Source organism: Phoenix dactylifera, chromosome 6, assembly GCF_009389715.1.
Source record: "Phoenix dactylifera cultivar Barhee BC4 chromosome 6, palm_55x_up_171113_PBpolish2nd_filt_p, whole genome shotgun sequence".
NCBI lineage: Eukaryota > Viridiplantae > Streptophyta > Magnoliopsida > Arecales > Arecaceae > Phoenix > Phoenix dactylifera.
In genome coordinates, this window is record NC_052397.1 from 88,570 (window position 1) to 103,293 (window position 14,724).

The 14,724-nt window shown below is 41.7% G+C and overlaps 2 protein-coding genes across 2 annotated transcripts; one reads left to right on the forward strand and one right to left on the reverse strand.

Moving 5' to 3' along the window:
- The first annotated feature begins 231 nt into the window (after positions 1-231).
- Positions 232-4,763, forward strand: LOC103703788. Its single transcript, XM_008786770.3, has 7 exons — positions 232-733; positions 812-898; positions 973-1,191; positions 1,978-2,142; positions 2,853-2,906; positions 3,166-3,312; positions 4,129-4,763. Exons 1-7 carry the CDS (start codon positions 539-541, stop codon positions 4,504-4,506), a joined length of 1,245 nt encoding a protein of 414 aa, XP_008784992.1. The 5' UTR covers positions 232-538; the 3' UTR covers positions 4,507-4,763.
- A 1,121-nt stretch (positions 4,764-5,884) lies between these two features.
- Positions 5,885-8,327, reverse strand: LOC103703787. Its single transcript, XM_008786769.4, has one exon. It carries the CDS (start codon positions 7,487-7,489, stop codon positions 6,071-6,073), a length of 1,419 nt encoding a protein of 472 aa, XP_008784991.1. The 5' UTR covers positions 7,490-8,327; the 3' UTR covers positions 5,885-6,070.
- Positions 8,328-14,724: the final 6,397 nt, after the last annotated feature.

A 14,724-nucleotide genomic window follows, 5' to 3' on the forward strand; every position in this document is an offset into this window, starting at 1 on the left:
GGAGGAAAAGAAGAAGAAGAAAATAGTAAAAACAACTGGTGCCTCTTTAAAACGCACCCGCCCCCTTTATTGCTGCCCCCCCATGGCCACATGGAGGGAACTCTAAAAAACCCCACCCAATTAGTCCTTTCATATTTTTTTTTAGCTCATGCCTGGAAGTTCTGCCTGTCAGAGCCCACTATCATGGTATTTGAAGATGACCTGGGAGAGAGAAAGATAGAGAGAGAGAGAGAGAGAGAGAGAGAGGGACTGGGAGATAAAATATAAAGGGAGGGAGAGATGGGTCTATAGTTATTGCGAGGTTTCTCAGCATTGGAAGTGGTGAGAGGAGAGCCGGAGTAGCTGGTGGTGGATTGAGTTCCATGAATAATTATTCTGTTTAGTGGGGGGGAAGGTTGCTTGCAAGTGGGAGTTGGTGTGCCTCTGGACAAAGCCAAGGGAAGGGTCATATGAGCACACAAGAAGAAGACAACCACGCCGATGTCCGCAGATACGGAGAGCTCTAGAAGGAGGATTCCAGCTTCAAAATTCCCCCGGGATGGCTTCTAGCTGCTGCAAGCGTCCGCCAATCATTGCCACCTTTGTTGTGTTTCTACTCCTGGCAGCCACCAGTCCTGTCCTCTCGGCGTCGGCGGCAAACAGCACGCTTCGGCCCGGCGAGGAACTGCTGAAGTATAGGAGGATCAGAGCCCGTATAAGAAGGCTCAACAAGCCTTCGCTCAAGACAATAAAGGCATTCGCTCCTTCCCTTTATTCTCTTCTCTTCTTCCAGGGGAGGCTCATGATGACTTGAGCTTTTGCCGATGTGCAGAGTCCTGATGGCGATTTCATAGACTGTGTTCCATCTCACCTCCAACCAGCTTTTGATCATCCAAAATTGAAAGGGCAGAAGCCATTGGTAGCTGAGATTTTTCTCCGATGAGTCTTCGCAACCTGGGAATTTATGCTGATGAGGTGATCTTTTACTTGCAGGATCCACCTGAGAGACCCAAAGGCTACATTCAGACAGCTGCGGCTGCAGTGGATGACACCTTCCAGGCGTGGACGCTTACTCGTGAATCCTGCCCGGAAGGAACCGTACCGATAAGGAGGACAACGGAGGAAGATATACTGAGAGCTACCTCCATTCGGAGATTTGGAAGGAAGCCAGCGGGGAGAGTGCGGCGCGATTCCAGGAGCAGCGGCCATGAGGTCAGCCCAACTGAACTCACACATGGTTATGATCTTCTCAAGTTTAATCACTCAAAATTTCAAATTAAAAGGAACCAAAAAAAAAATCTTTAATTTAATTTTTTTTTCATTTTTCATCCACTTTCCACAGAAAGATATGCAGATAACTTCTATAATAACTTCCTTTCCCTCGGTAAATTTAGCCTCTTCTTCTATAAATACTTCTACTTTGCATTTTCTTTTTTGGTGGAGAACGGAAGTTCTGGTACCTGAAGGGCTAAAAAACACCATAGTTCTTTTCCCAAAGGAGAAAACAAAGTGAGAGCTTTGGTTTTTAGTCAAAACATGGATTTCATAACAAAGACCCGTTTGGAATAAGAGTTTTAAAACAGAGCCTGTCTCTCTCTCCCTCCCCTCATATTGCATGATGTATGATGGGACTAGATCCCTGTATTGCAACGAGATAACGGGTTAGGATTCATAGGTGAATGCCATAACCTGCACACCAGACCATGCTCTTTTAAAAAAAAAAGACAAGGCCCTCATGTGCAACTACGGAAGCTTCAGAGATGGAACCAAAATGAGACCCTTGACTAAACTTGTTTAATCACTGCAGAGTTGTCGCATATGTAGCTTCTATTTGACCTAACTTAAGGAATTCGCAAGCACAAGGCTAACTGGTAATTGTTTTTTTATGATAGATTAGTTAGAATCTAGATGCCTAGATATGAGACCTTGGTGGACTTCCGGAAAGGCATTCATATCTTTAATGCTTGGCTGACATTTATAGATACATCATGGTTACAGCATGCGGTTGGGTATGCTACGGGAGAACAGTATTATGGTGCAAAAGCTAGTTTGAATGTGTGGGCACCGAGGGTAACAAGTCCATCCGAGTTCAGCTTGTCGCAAATCTGGGTCATCTCTGGATCGTTTGGCAATGATCTCAACACCATTGAAGCTGGATGGCAGGTGAACTCAAAAACTCTTTTGGATTGCTTTATATTTTATTAACTTTTACAAATTCTTTCTTTTTATTATTTTTTTTATGGGGTTATGCACTAGTATATGTCCAGGCTCCCATGCACAATGCACATGGATCCGGATCTTTTTGGAAAATCTGAACCAACAAAATCCAGGGTGCTATCCCTGCAATATCTTGCTGACCAAATCTATTGAAGAGTATAGCTGGTGCAGTAAACAAAATAGCTTTCCATTGCTTAAGCAAACTCCCGTTGCCTTTCTTTCTTTGTTTTTTTTTGGGCAAATGCAGTTATTTCTAAGTTTTCTGGGGAACAGATGACTTCTCGATAATATAAATTAATTAGCGTTCTCTGCATTGGGATGCTTTTATGAAAAAACTCAGGTTTCATTTCTTGTAATTTAAAGAATTTTTTTAAAAAATAGGGTTTTTTCTTTAATTCTTTAATTTGGGGAATGTTGGACTGCTGGAAGAGAAGTTGAAGTGGAAGACCAGCAGCCGGTGGAGGATGACAGGGATGAATTTTCTTTTCCGGAAGGCGCTTAATTGGCTATTTTTCTATAATTATATTTTATTTTTTAGAAATTGCTAATTATAGTGATTTTTTGTGCATTTACTATATTATATTTTTCTGTTTTTGGTTGACTCGATCGAGTTCGGTGAATAATGGATGCCTTTTTTTTTTCTCGACTATTTTCAGATCAGCCCAGAGCTGTACGGGGATAATAATCCCAGGTTCTTCACTTATTGGACGGTAAGTACATTACTGGACCTTAAACCACTTAGATTTAGTCACAATATACAACTTATTCTGTTTTGTTTTTTTCATTGTTCAATGAACCGAGAGAAGAAAAGAAAAAACAAACATGCATGAGAGAAAATTAAAAGTAAAAAAAGAAAATCATACCAGCATATTGCATTCTTTTATATTATCTTTTTCAGTATCATTCAACTGAAGTAACTAGATATCAAATTTAAGGCTAAATATATTATATATTTTTCCCTTAATGTAGACGGATGCATACCGAGAGACTGGATGCTACAACCTCTTGTGCTCCGGCTTTGTTCAAACAAATAATAAGATTGCTATTGGAGCAGCTATCTCACCAAAATCAAGTTATAATGGTGGGCAGTTCGATATCAGCCTGCTAGTGTGGAAGGTAAATCTAAACTAAACATATTATCATATTATGCACAGCTATGAAATTTATGACGGATATGCCAAGTAGGTGTACAATGGAGTCCATAAATACGTAGTGGAATTTAAAGAGTTTCTCCAACCTCTGACATCGGCTTAATTTACCACCGCCATCAGCTTCGAGGGTTAACCAAAACCAGAGTGGCCGCACAAGGTTCGGTCGCGGCGGAATGCTTGCTTGGCTTTTATTAAGAAATAAAACGGTGCTTCCATTTCCCTGCCCCGGGACCCATACTACTTACCATTCGATGATGATATGGTCATCAGTCTTTCATACTGAAATAAATTGTACGACTCCAACCCCTGCCAATATAGGGGGCCCGCCACGTAGTGGTGGTGGTGGTGGTACCGAAATCCAAGCATCCGGATTCCGGTGGGTGAATATGGTGGCCTTTCACCTTTGCCTACCCTACCGTCAGACCATCGTGGGATGACGCAGGCTCTCTTTTTCCTCCATCACAATTCAAAACCTCATCTTAAAAATTTAATCAAAGAATTTAAAATTTTTTCGACAAACAACCAATGTAAAACTTTACAGGATGCCGAATTGTTGCAAATTTTTTTAACCCTCTATTTTCAAATTTTATCCTCCTCAACGAGTTTGGACGTTTTCCTTATGGATTCTCTATATTTTCTTCCATACAATATTTATAATATCCTTCTTGTTTGTTTTTTTTTAATCTCCTTAACAACAACATATGGATGGAATGCTGATCTTCATGGGAGTAACAATCTGCTAGTGTACTAAAGTTGCAAGATATGTATGTGCAATAACTAGGATCCAAAGCATGGACATTGGTGGCTGGAGTTTGGACCGCGGATGCTGGTTGGCTACTGGCCTTCATTCTTGTTTAGCCACTTAGCAGGGCATGCGAGCATGGTGCAATTTGGTGGAGAGATTGTTAATACTCGGCCATCAGGAATCCACACATCAACGCAAATGGGCAGTGGGCATTTTGCCGGAGAAGGTTTCCGTAGGGCTGCCTACTTCCGGAATTTGCAAGTTGTTGATTGGGACAATAGTTTGATTCCTGTGCCCAACCTGCGAGTCTTGGCGGACCATCCAAATTGCTATGATATACGAGGAGGCATTAACAGGGTTTGGGGAAATTATTTTTACTATGGAGGTCCGGGAAGAAACCTAAGATGCCCTTAGAACATATGAGAGAGTTCCTTCTTCTTCTTTTTTTCCTAAATATTTTTTGAGGTGGGTTGTGAAGGTTATTTTTCAGTCATTCTTGGCTTTACAAAGAATCTCTTCTTTCTTGTTCATCATATTATACAACTTTTGGAGGACCATGTATATTCAGGGGAAAAAAAAATACAGTGAGAAATATACTATGTTTGTGTATGTATCTCCGTTTCTTTATCCTTCCTTATATTATTAATAAATAAATATTCTACCATTTTTATTAAGGAAGCTTTTTTTAACAATGCCTTGTCCTAGTGATGATGTGTATGCTAACCCACACAAGTGACCATTATCCTCTCCAGGGGAGGTTGTCTCGTATTTGGCTGTAATAAAGTCTTCACTTTTCACTCAGCATTTAGAACATTGTCAAACTGATCTCTAGCTGGATATCCTAGCTAAGGTTACTCAAAAACTCATTTCAGAGGAAATAATGCTGACACCTTTCAATTTCAATTTAAGAGAGCGAGAATCTTGCCATGCATCTAATATATGTACTATATAGCAAATCGAATAGCAGATAATTTTACTGTATTTGCACTTCGTTTCTACCTTTCCATGTAAATAACTCCCGAGAGAAACAGACTTCATAGGGAAAACAGCTCGATTAAAGGTTTAAAGGGGCTGTATTTGTTGACAAAGCAGCAGGGAGAAAAAGGAACAAGAAAAATCAAACCCTTCAAGGGAGTGGTGGCTGGTAAGAGTTATATCTATCTGACTCAATGAAACAAATATATCTCGCCTCCCTTAATCTCAAAAAAAAAAAAATGAAACCAATATATGTAATATAATAGAAAGGCATTGCATGGGCGACAAAGTAAAAACCAGCTTGCATTTTCTATCACTATCAGAATGTTACATCCTAAGGTTTGATACAGCTTTCACATGCAATTAAAGCCTGGAAATATTTGCTAATCCGTCGGTGGAAAGGAGTCAAAACCGATGGTCGATGCCTGTTCCTTTAATTGCAACCCACAGCCACTCCATTTTCCGCTAATAACTACAATATGGATATGTTTCATGCCCGCGCCCAGCTTGGCAAATAGAAAGAGTTTTCCATGGCTGAATGGTCTTTTGGGCTTGCGTGAAGTATAGAATGGTTTTTTGGGTACAGCAAAGAAGGCTCCTAAGCCTGATGTAACGTACACCACAAGCATCAGCAGATAATATACATCCGAGGGCCAGTGGCGCAGGACCATGGTTTTTTCAAAAATAAAAAATAAAAAAAATTAGAGAAGACTTTTAATTGGAGAAAATCAAACCCCAGAATGAAGCTTTCAAATCTATCAGTCCTCAATGCGTCAAGTCCTTGAATGAGTTACTGTACTCTTAAGAAATCCACCAATAAAATCTTGAAAAAGGCCCTAGACAAAATTAAGGAATTATTGAGAGATGCAACAAGAATACAATCTTCTGATTTATTTCTATATAGAAAACATACGATCAAATGGATGGGAGCTGCAAATTGCAGTTAACAAGTAGGTTGATATATGTGTCATGCAAGGGCTGCCATAGAAGTAGAGAGCGGAGCTCATAGAGACCTGGGGGGCTTTTCTAGCAAAGCAGAGAGATATACCTCCTCCTTGGACTTGAAGGAGACCACCCACTTATGCTTCCTGTATCTGAATTGCAGGAACATGTACATATACTCATCCAAATCCTTTCTGCTGCAGAAGAACTTGTCCACCCACAACAGGCCACCAGGCCTCAGCACCCGGTCCCAATCAAAGAGGATGAAATCCAGGAGCTGGAGGTCGACCCACCCATCAAGGAACACGCTCGTGTGGATCAAATCCATCGTGTTGTCGAAGAATGGCAGCCGCTGGCCGAGCGTGGCGTAGAGCGGGATCAATCCTCTGAGTGCAATCACCTCGCTGAATGGAGCACCCACGTTCAAAGCGGTCGAGACAATGGTCACATTCCACTCCCTCATCCTCGCAGCAAAGCTCCCCGTTCCGATGCTGGCGTCGAGCCCGATCCTGATCTCCCCGGGCTTCACCGCGAGCACATCGCCGATGAGGAAGTCTGCGAGCGAGGCATTCGTGACCCACTTGAGCTTCTCCTCCTCCAAGTCGAAGCAGCCGGTGCACCTGGAGAAGCCCCTCCTCGGGTTTTTTTTCGAGAGGCACTTGAAGTTCCGGCACCGGTACCTGCTCCACCGAACGTTGCGGTCGTCCGGCATGGTCCACAGGGACTCGTTGATCGGGAGCGGCCGCTGGTAGAGCTTCGAAGCTCGGGCCAAGCACCGCCTCCTAGGAAGGGGGTCGCAGCCCCCCAGCATCAGCTTCTGGGCCAAATGCCAATCGTCGTTGCAGTAGGACCCGATGTCGTAGTTCATGTACTCCTCCAGCTCCTTCCTCATGAGAACGCAAGCATGGCCGATCGTGCCGTAGGTCTTGTTCGTGCCGTATTTGCTGAGCTTTCCGTTCTTGTTGCCTTTGGCTGTGATGTACTTCCGGATCTCCTCCACCGTGAAGAAGTTTATTAGAGGGTCCTCCACTGGAGACCCGGGATTGAATCCAGCTGTGTCGGGTTTCGGAATTCGGATTAGCCCTAGGGCAATGCGGGCACTGTAGAGGGGCTGGATCACCTCCTCCTGAACGAACCGGCTGAATTCGGAGCGCGTCATGTTTCGGGCTGCAGCGCCGCCTTTCTTGTCCCTGTCCGTCTTCTGGATGGTGGCGTCGAGCTTGTCCTGAAGCTCCGACAGCTGGGAGACGACGTCTTCCACGCGGTCGGAGAGGGCTTTGAGGTCAAAGTCGGCATAGCCCTCCTTGATGGTATGGAACCTCTGGGAGGAATCCTCCTCGTTGGGGAAGAAGAAGCCAGCCAACTGGAAACGATGGAGGCCGGCGACGCTGATAAGGATGACAAACACGCCTAAAATGATCTGCATTACGGCCATGATCCTAGAAAATCTGCACCTGCGAATGCATAGCTGCGTCCCCATTCTCGACTCGACGTGGGTTAATTATAAGGGAATGGGGGAGCAACAACCCCTACCAAAATCCTATCTTCCCTAAGCTCGATCTTCTCCCCTCCTCCTCCTCCTCCTCCTCCTCCTTGGAACAGCAGAACGACAGACTCGTCGCATTAAAGCTAGGAATTTTAATAAAGCAGCTAAACGATGAGCTAAGACTGACTGAGGTTTACAGCTCCAGAACCTTGCAGAAATTCTCCTATATCTATCTATTCCTAGGACTAATTAAGCCTTCTGCAGATATTCGGATCTTCTTGACTCGAAATCAATCCAACGCGGGTGACTTTCTTTCTTAAAAATTCGCATCAAATTTCCTCGATGATAGCAATCCAATTGTTGGTTGCCGATACTCTAGACTTCCTGAAATCCAACTAATCCAGCGCCCACCCAAAACTTGGCCCTTAAATCAGCATTAAGGATCAAAATATAAAGACATCTAGCATGAAAAAAAAAAAACACCAAACTTTGAGAGAGAAAGCATGACCGAATACGAATATCTTTTTTTTTCCAAAAATCCAGATAATTAACAGCAAAAATGGAGAACTTAACCTCTAAATCCAGAACTAAGCAAAAATTTCTCAGATTTACCGAAGGAAATGGGAAGAGCGGAAGCTAGCGAACCGAGAACTGAAGCGCCGATCGCCACGCAGACCTGGATTGATCCCTCTTCCTATCTCCCTAGTATATAAATTAAAAGACTCGAGATCGGCGTTGCAGTTGACCAAAATTAGGTTTCGATTGCCGTTCTCTGAAAACGGGGAGAAGAGTAATTATAATTTTAGAAGAGGAAACGGCGGGAGGACGGGAACGAGGTTTGGTCCCCGTCTGACTACTGCGAGAGGAACGCCGCTCTTCTCCTCATAACAGCAAACGCTACTTCGGAAAATCGTATCCTGCCACATGGCTTAAATTCGATGGAGTACACGGTAAACTGATGAGCCTCCAATATTTGATGCGAGAACTCAAAACGGCAGACCTCCCCTACCCGACGCAAATTTGAAAAGGCGCTAAGAACGAAGAAAGAGCGGACCTTGAAACAAGAAAAATAACGATATGACGCAAGTATTGCAGTGCGGGCAGGCACATGTGCACTAGCACTGGAAGTGGACAAAGACCGACCCGTCCGGCCGTCCCCGTTCTTGTGAGGATGGGCCTAACAAAGTTGGGCTACAGATCAAGTACGGGCTTCTAATAAAAGCTAGAACTCATTTTCGGAACGCATCCACGCAAGGTGGTGACTTACCTGGGCCGGGCCAAGACAGGCCTAATTAATGAATACCCGCGGAGTCCCGGACTGCCCGAATGTGTACAGTATCCTGCTTCAGCGACCCAGTTTAGTTTGCTAGAAAAATTTTCTAGCTGATATATTTTTTTAGAAAAGCTTATGTCTGTATACATGAAGTCTAAAAAAATAATTGCTGTATATTTAGTTGACAATGAAAAAATGACATATTTTGGAGTGGCTTATATTTGATTAAGCATATATTTTGCTGAAAAATTAATATATGTTATGCTCTTAATAAAGAAGATCTTACCCTATTCTCTATAAAAGTTTAAGAATACTTTTGGAAAAAAAAAAATCTAATGTCTACCCCATAGAAATCAGACTTTCCAGTGTCTTACATATTTTTTTGTTTTTTATGAAATGTGGAAATTATTTTTATGCAAAAGCTACTTTTTCATCTCTTTTTTTTGAAAACTCCAATCAAATATGAGCTTCTTTTTTTTTTTGTCTACTATACTTTTTCCTATTCTCTTCCCGTGAACTAAAGAAGTCCTAAATTCTTTTCCTTTGTGGTGATCATTCTTGCACTACATCTTGTGGAGGGCTCCATGTTCTATTGATCCATTATTGTTCTTCTTGCATAGGAAGGTCCAATGCAGCAAATTGGTTGAACTTATGGAAATAGCAAGAATGTTATAGTTTACCCATAGGAGACTGCTCTTTTGAAGGAAAAGGCCTTCCTGTTTCCGATGGGAAGAGTGACAAGTTAAACCAGAAATCAGAAAGGTGCTTGCAAATAAATGGCATGCTTGTGTGTGCTTTTTTTCTTCTTCTTTTCTTTTAGCAAAAGAAGGAATTAGGCTAAGCATATGATGTTAATTGGCCGAGTTGTAGCTTCTAAATCAGAGCAGGCAACATAAATCCTCTTCTTTCATTCCATTCTTTTTAAGGCAACACTTTTTGAAACATTATGAAAACAAAAAAATTATATAGCATTAATATAACCAGGATTTGAGCACTAAGATTACTGCCAACCAATTGAAATAATATCGGTTGGCACTCTCTGACATTTTAAAAAAAATGATAGGCAAACCGAGCATAAACTAATAAATCAAACCTAATGTGTTATGGTGCTGTAATATCCGAATCAAGTCTTTAGCCCGGAAATCACGAAATAAGAGTCCTTCCTTGACTAGCCAAACCCGTTAGAAAACAAGCTCCTTAGGAAACTTTATTCCTCATGCAACCGAAGCTAGATCCCGAGATTGGTCTCAGTAAGGTAGTGAATTTGCTTGGATACTAATTAGGAACAATGTTTTGGTAAATTATTGAAAATTCAAGGATCATTCTTGAAATTCATGTTAGTCAATGGAGGTTTTCCATGGCATATAGTTTATTTTTAAAATACATCTACTTCTTTTCCCAAACCTTTGTCCTTTCTTCCTAATTTCGTTATTCTCAAATATTCAACTTGCGACCATGACTTGATCATTGTACTTTGTTTTCATGTGGTAAGGATGCAGCTGAATTTAATTCGACAAACCAGATAATGGCACAAGTTTGTAAGAAAGTAATAGATAAGTGGTTGCAGACTTGCAGCCATGCTCCTTCAAAATGTAGTAGGTTCCGGTTTCAAAACAAAAAAGGCGTTTTGCCCAGCATTTGGAGCCGAGTAACTCTACCAGAGAGGGTATTCCTCTTTTAAAAAGATGGTCGCCCTTTATAGTGTGATGCGAGAATATCAACTGAAATTAAATATTTAGAGTTTCTCGAGGCAAATGGGGATCTGACCATCGTTAAAATTAGACAAGCAATTACACTGTTTTGGATGACCTGAAGAACTCTCGAGTTTGCCCATGGCTCTTTACTCAAGTTGCATCCGAAATAATTGATTGTCTCAGTCGGCATTCTTGTACAAATGAAAGGCATGAGATTATTTAAGTGATTTAGAGCAGGATAAGCGCAAGCATCTAATCCAACCAAGCTTTCTTGTGGCTTTTTTTATTTTTGGGAGCTTCAGTGTTAGGTAGAAAGACTAGATGGATAAGCAAGAAAGGAAAGAAAGGAATATAGCACAAAAGGATTAAGGGCAATGATATCAGATTAAAGAAAAAGATGGAAATAATATTAGATTAATTGTATTATATAAATTCTTTAACCCCATATTTGCCCTTAGTGCCGAAAGATACAAAAGTGTTTCGAGCCACTGCCCTCAAAATCCGGAAGAGCATCCCAAAAGGATCCTCCATGATGCGTTTCTCTTATTTGATATGTGCATAGCCTTTCTTAAAGCTAGGAGCTTCGCAGACAAATAACAATACTTCTATAGTTAAAACTTCCAGTGATTCATTGTTTGGAGATTGGACCAGCCCACTACTGGATGGACCATTGGATTAGTGGGTAGTCTTAATGATGAACCGTGTGGGAGATTTGTTGCTTTAACCTGCTTTAGCCGGTCCACTGAAGCATATCAAATGCCAGCAAAATGATTTAAGGCTCTAATAAAGTTCCTATTTTTTTTTCAGTAGTGTTCAGTTGATTCAAGTGGTGGTCCTTGAGACACTGCAAAAAAAAAATACAAAAAAAATGGTGGTTCTTAAGACTATTAGGCCCAATGCACACAAAAACCATTCCTTCTCACGTCCCTTTGGCAAAAAAATTACATTCTCATACATAAAGAGTCTGGTGTTGTTCTTAGATCATAGATTTGTAGTTATTCTAATGCATGCACGTAGATATTATGGTGCACTTGGCGTATGCGATGTAAGCTGCATCTGGGTAGCCGAGCATGTCGATGCCTGCAGAAGTTGCAAATGCAAAGCCAGCAAACCTTGCAAACATGCAATCCAAATGTGACCTTCCAATTTGGCATCTTTTCTTGTCACATATCTGAAGGATTTGTGGTTAAGAAGACTCTCGTAAAACTTTTGTTTTTGTGGAAAACGATTGCAGGCAATAGGTTATAGAATGCATCCTAATTTTGGTTTAAAACTAGATCTTTTGTGCTCCCACCATCAGATTTTCATCGGCATCCTCGATGAATCCAACGTATGTTGGCAAATAACTCTGATCCGATTAAGATGTCATGTGACAATTAATTAGTTTTCTTAAATTATAAATTTACAGATCACTACCATTCTTCAGTAGTTCGTCGCTAAAGGAAAAATTCTTTTGGTAATGAGGCCAATTTTCAATTAGAATATGTTTTCTTGTGCTTTTGTAAGAAATTGGGTAGGATTTCTTATGGCAAGAGACTTTAACCCTGCTTTGATGGCTCTCAATAGTGGATGTTAATGCAACATTCTTTTCCTTTTTCCTTTTAAGCAGACTTCTTATTTCTGCTTCTTAACCCACGTTTCCAGTCAGGTTCTATAGCCAAAGTTGCATCAATTAGTAGAAAAACATTTTGCAAATGGACATACTGTAAGGAGCTAGAAGTTGGGGGGGATCAAAGCAAATATGGAAGTTTTCTAAATGGCGATATGTTTAATATTTTGAAGATTTAAAGAAGCTAGGATCCTGCTGCACATTTGAAATCATCGGTATCGTAAAATCAATAAAGATCTCAGGTACTTAAAATGGTTTAACCTTTTTCCTTCTCCAAATCATCTCTCTTTCATTAAAACACACGGGCAAGAACATCCAGCTAGCCAATTATTCGCTAGATCTAGTCCTTTGATCACAAGACTATATTTAAATATATTTTATTATAATGATCCGAAAAATGTCAAAAGATGCTTAAAACAGCTTGACTGGCTAATCATTTATTCAAGTGGCGCTAAGACGGGTGATAGATGCACTAGGAATATAATAACCGACCATTAGGACCTTATATTGCCTACAAACAATTTTGTACATCACATCAGCAAAAGGGGGTCGACCGAGGGACAGTAATTTTTGCATTTGATGTGCTCTTCCAACCAAGATTGCCGATTGCCGATTGCCGATTGCCGATGCCCAGTAAAAACTTTTTAAGTCTAATAGAACCTTACATTGTTAAGATAAATTATCACGCAGATCTCCTTCACTTATTCTTTCTCACTTCAACCTGTTTCGGATATAGATTCCATGACTTTATTATACGAACTGCGACATTCATTAATTGGCATCAGAGATACACCTACTTCATATCAAATATTTGAGGGGTATCCAGATCCAACATCGACCGCACGTTACCCGTTCTGCTGGTAGCCAATTAATTAATCCACTTCATCATGCAGTGGCTCGGCCACACTGCGTAGAGCTTAGCACTGGAGGGTTCATACCCTCCTCAAAAGGCAAGGTAGGGTCCGGGCAGGCTGGAATTCAGGAGACGGTGGGGCCCCCGCTAACGTGCATGCCAAGAGCCCATATGTACCGATCGATGTCACACCCCAACCCCCCTCCCCCAACCAGCGTATGGCTAGCTCGCTCCGATCGCCTCCCGGTCCCATTCGTGTCCACGTCCGTCTTCTCTCCTTTTCATGGGGGTGGCTTGGTTTGTCTCTTCCCCTCTTTCTAGTCGACAAAAATTTCCCCACTACAAGCTGTCCGACGCCATCACACCTTTTGGCCATCAAATTTGGATAAACAACCAGTATCCATTTAAAAATCATGACTTCCATCCTCAATCCACCCTCAATCTCTCTCCTCTCTTGTCACCCTTTAACTTATTCTTTCTCTCGCTCCGTCCCATGTGCCCTTCCGCCCTCTCCACCTCTCACCAAGTATTCGCACTTACAATTACAGTTGCGAACTTTGAAAGCCCAAACACACCCTTCTCTTCGTGTTACTGTCACACACACACACACACACACACACACACACACACACACACACACAGAGTATCAATTCCTATAGCTACACTTTGCCGGAAGCCTACAAGAATAGGCACCAGCGGACAAAGGGATCGACGCGGCTGATATGCGGACGGAAAGATACGCTCACGGGGTAGCGAAGCAAAGAGTCCGCTATCTCACGTGATAAAGCGACATTACATTTTATACGTGGGATTCCCTTTAAACTGAAGCTGGCTTGCATATTTTTTAATTATTTTTTCTGATTTTTATGCAGGCATGCATGAGCACACATGAGTGCCCAGATTTAAGTATTACGTGTAATAGACGGAGGAGAGATGGTTTATATATATATATATTTATATGGTAAGCTTGAAAATTTTGCAGACGGGTAGATCTGTGCAAGTCCTACGGTGAAAACTCTGAGAAGGACCGTGGTTGAATGATTGGGCATTTAACCTGTCTGAGAGGATGACTTGGTTCAGCTGTTCTGATGGCGATAGCGGACAGCGCTCTGGGTGGATCATTATCAAAAGATCTTACATAATGTCAAGCGGGGCCAAAGAATAAATCTCATTCGGACTCTTGGTGCATAAGCGAGCAGTGCCTTGAGTCGAACATAACAGTTTTGAGATGGCATGTTCCCTCGAGATCCTGGAAGAGTCTACGCCTGTTTTATTTATAGGCAAGTGTTACATTAATCATATCCAAATGAGGAACACTACATAATACCAGAATTAATGCATTTCCAAGGTGTCGCTGTTTTCCACTTATTAGCAGAGCTATGGTATGGCACGTAAAAAAATTATAAACCTATCAAGAAGTATAAACCGAGTATAGCCCTATCAGGCTCGAAACAATAGATAAACACCACGGCATACAAGGAGCGTGACTGAAAATGTTCCTAATCTGGCCTCGTCTACGAGGTTCTATGGACTCCAAAACCTCGTCTACGAGGTTTTGTTTGCCACAACATAGTCGAACACCTTCCGGTGCAAGGAACTAGGCACCAGAAACAATGTATGTAACCTCGATTAATGTAACTAATCCAAACCAAACCCCTGTCGATATGGTCTTTAGCTAATACTTTTTACCGTTGGAGCTAAGCTAGAGGCAGATCTATCTATCTGGATCTAGATATGTGTGATCCACCCCATACGAACTGCTAAACAGAGAATGGTGGCTTCCTAATAGTACGAAGTACA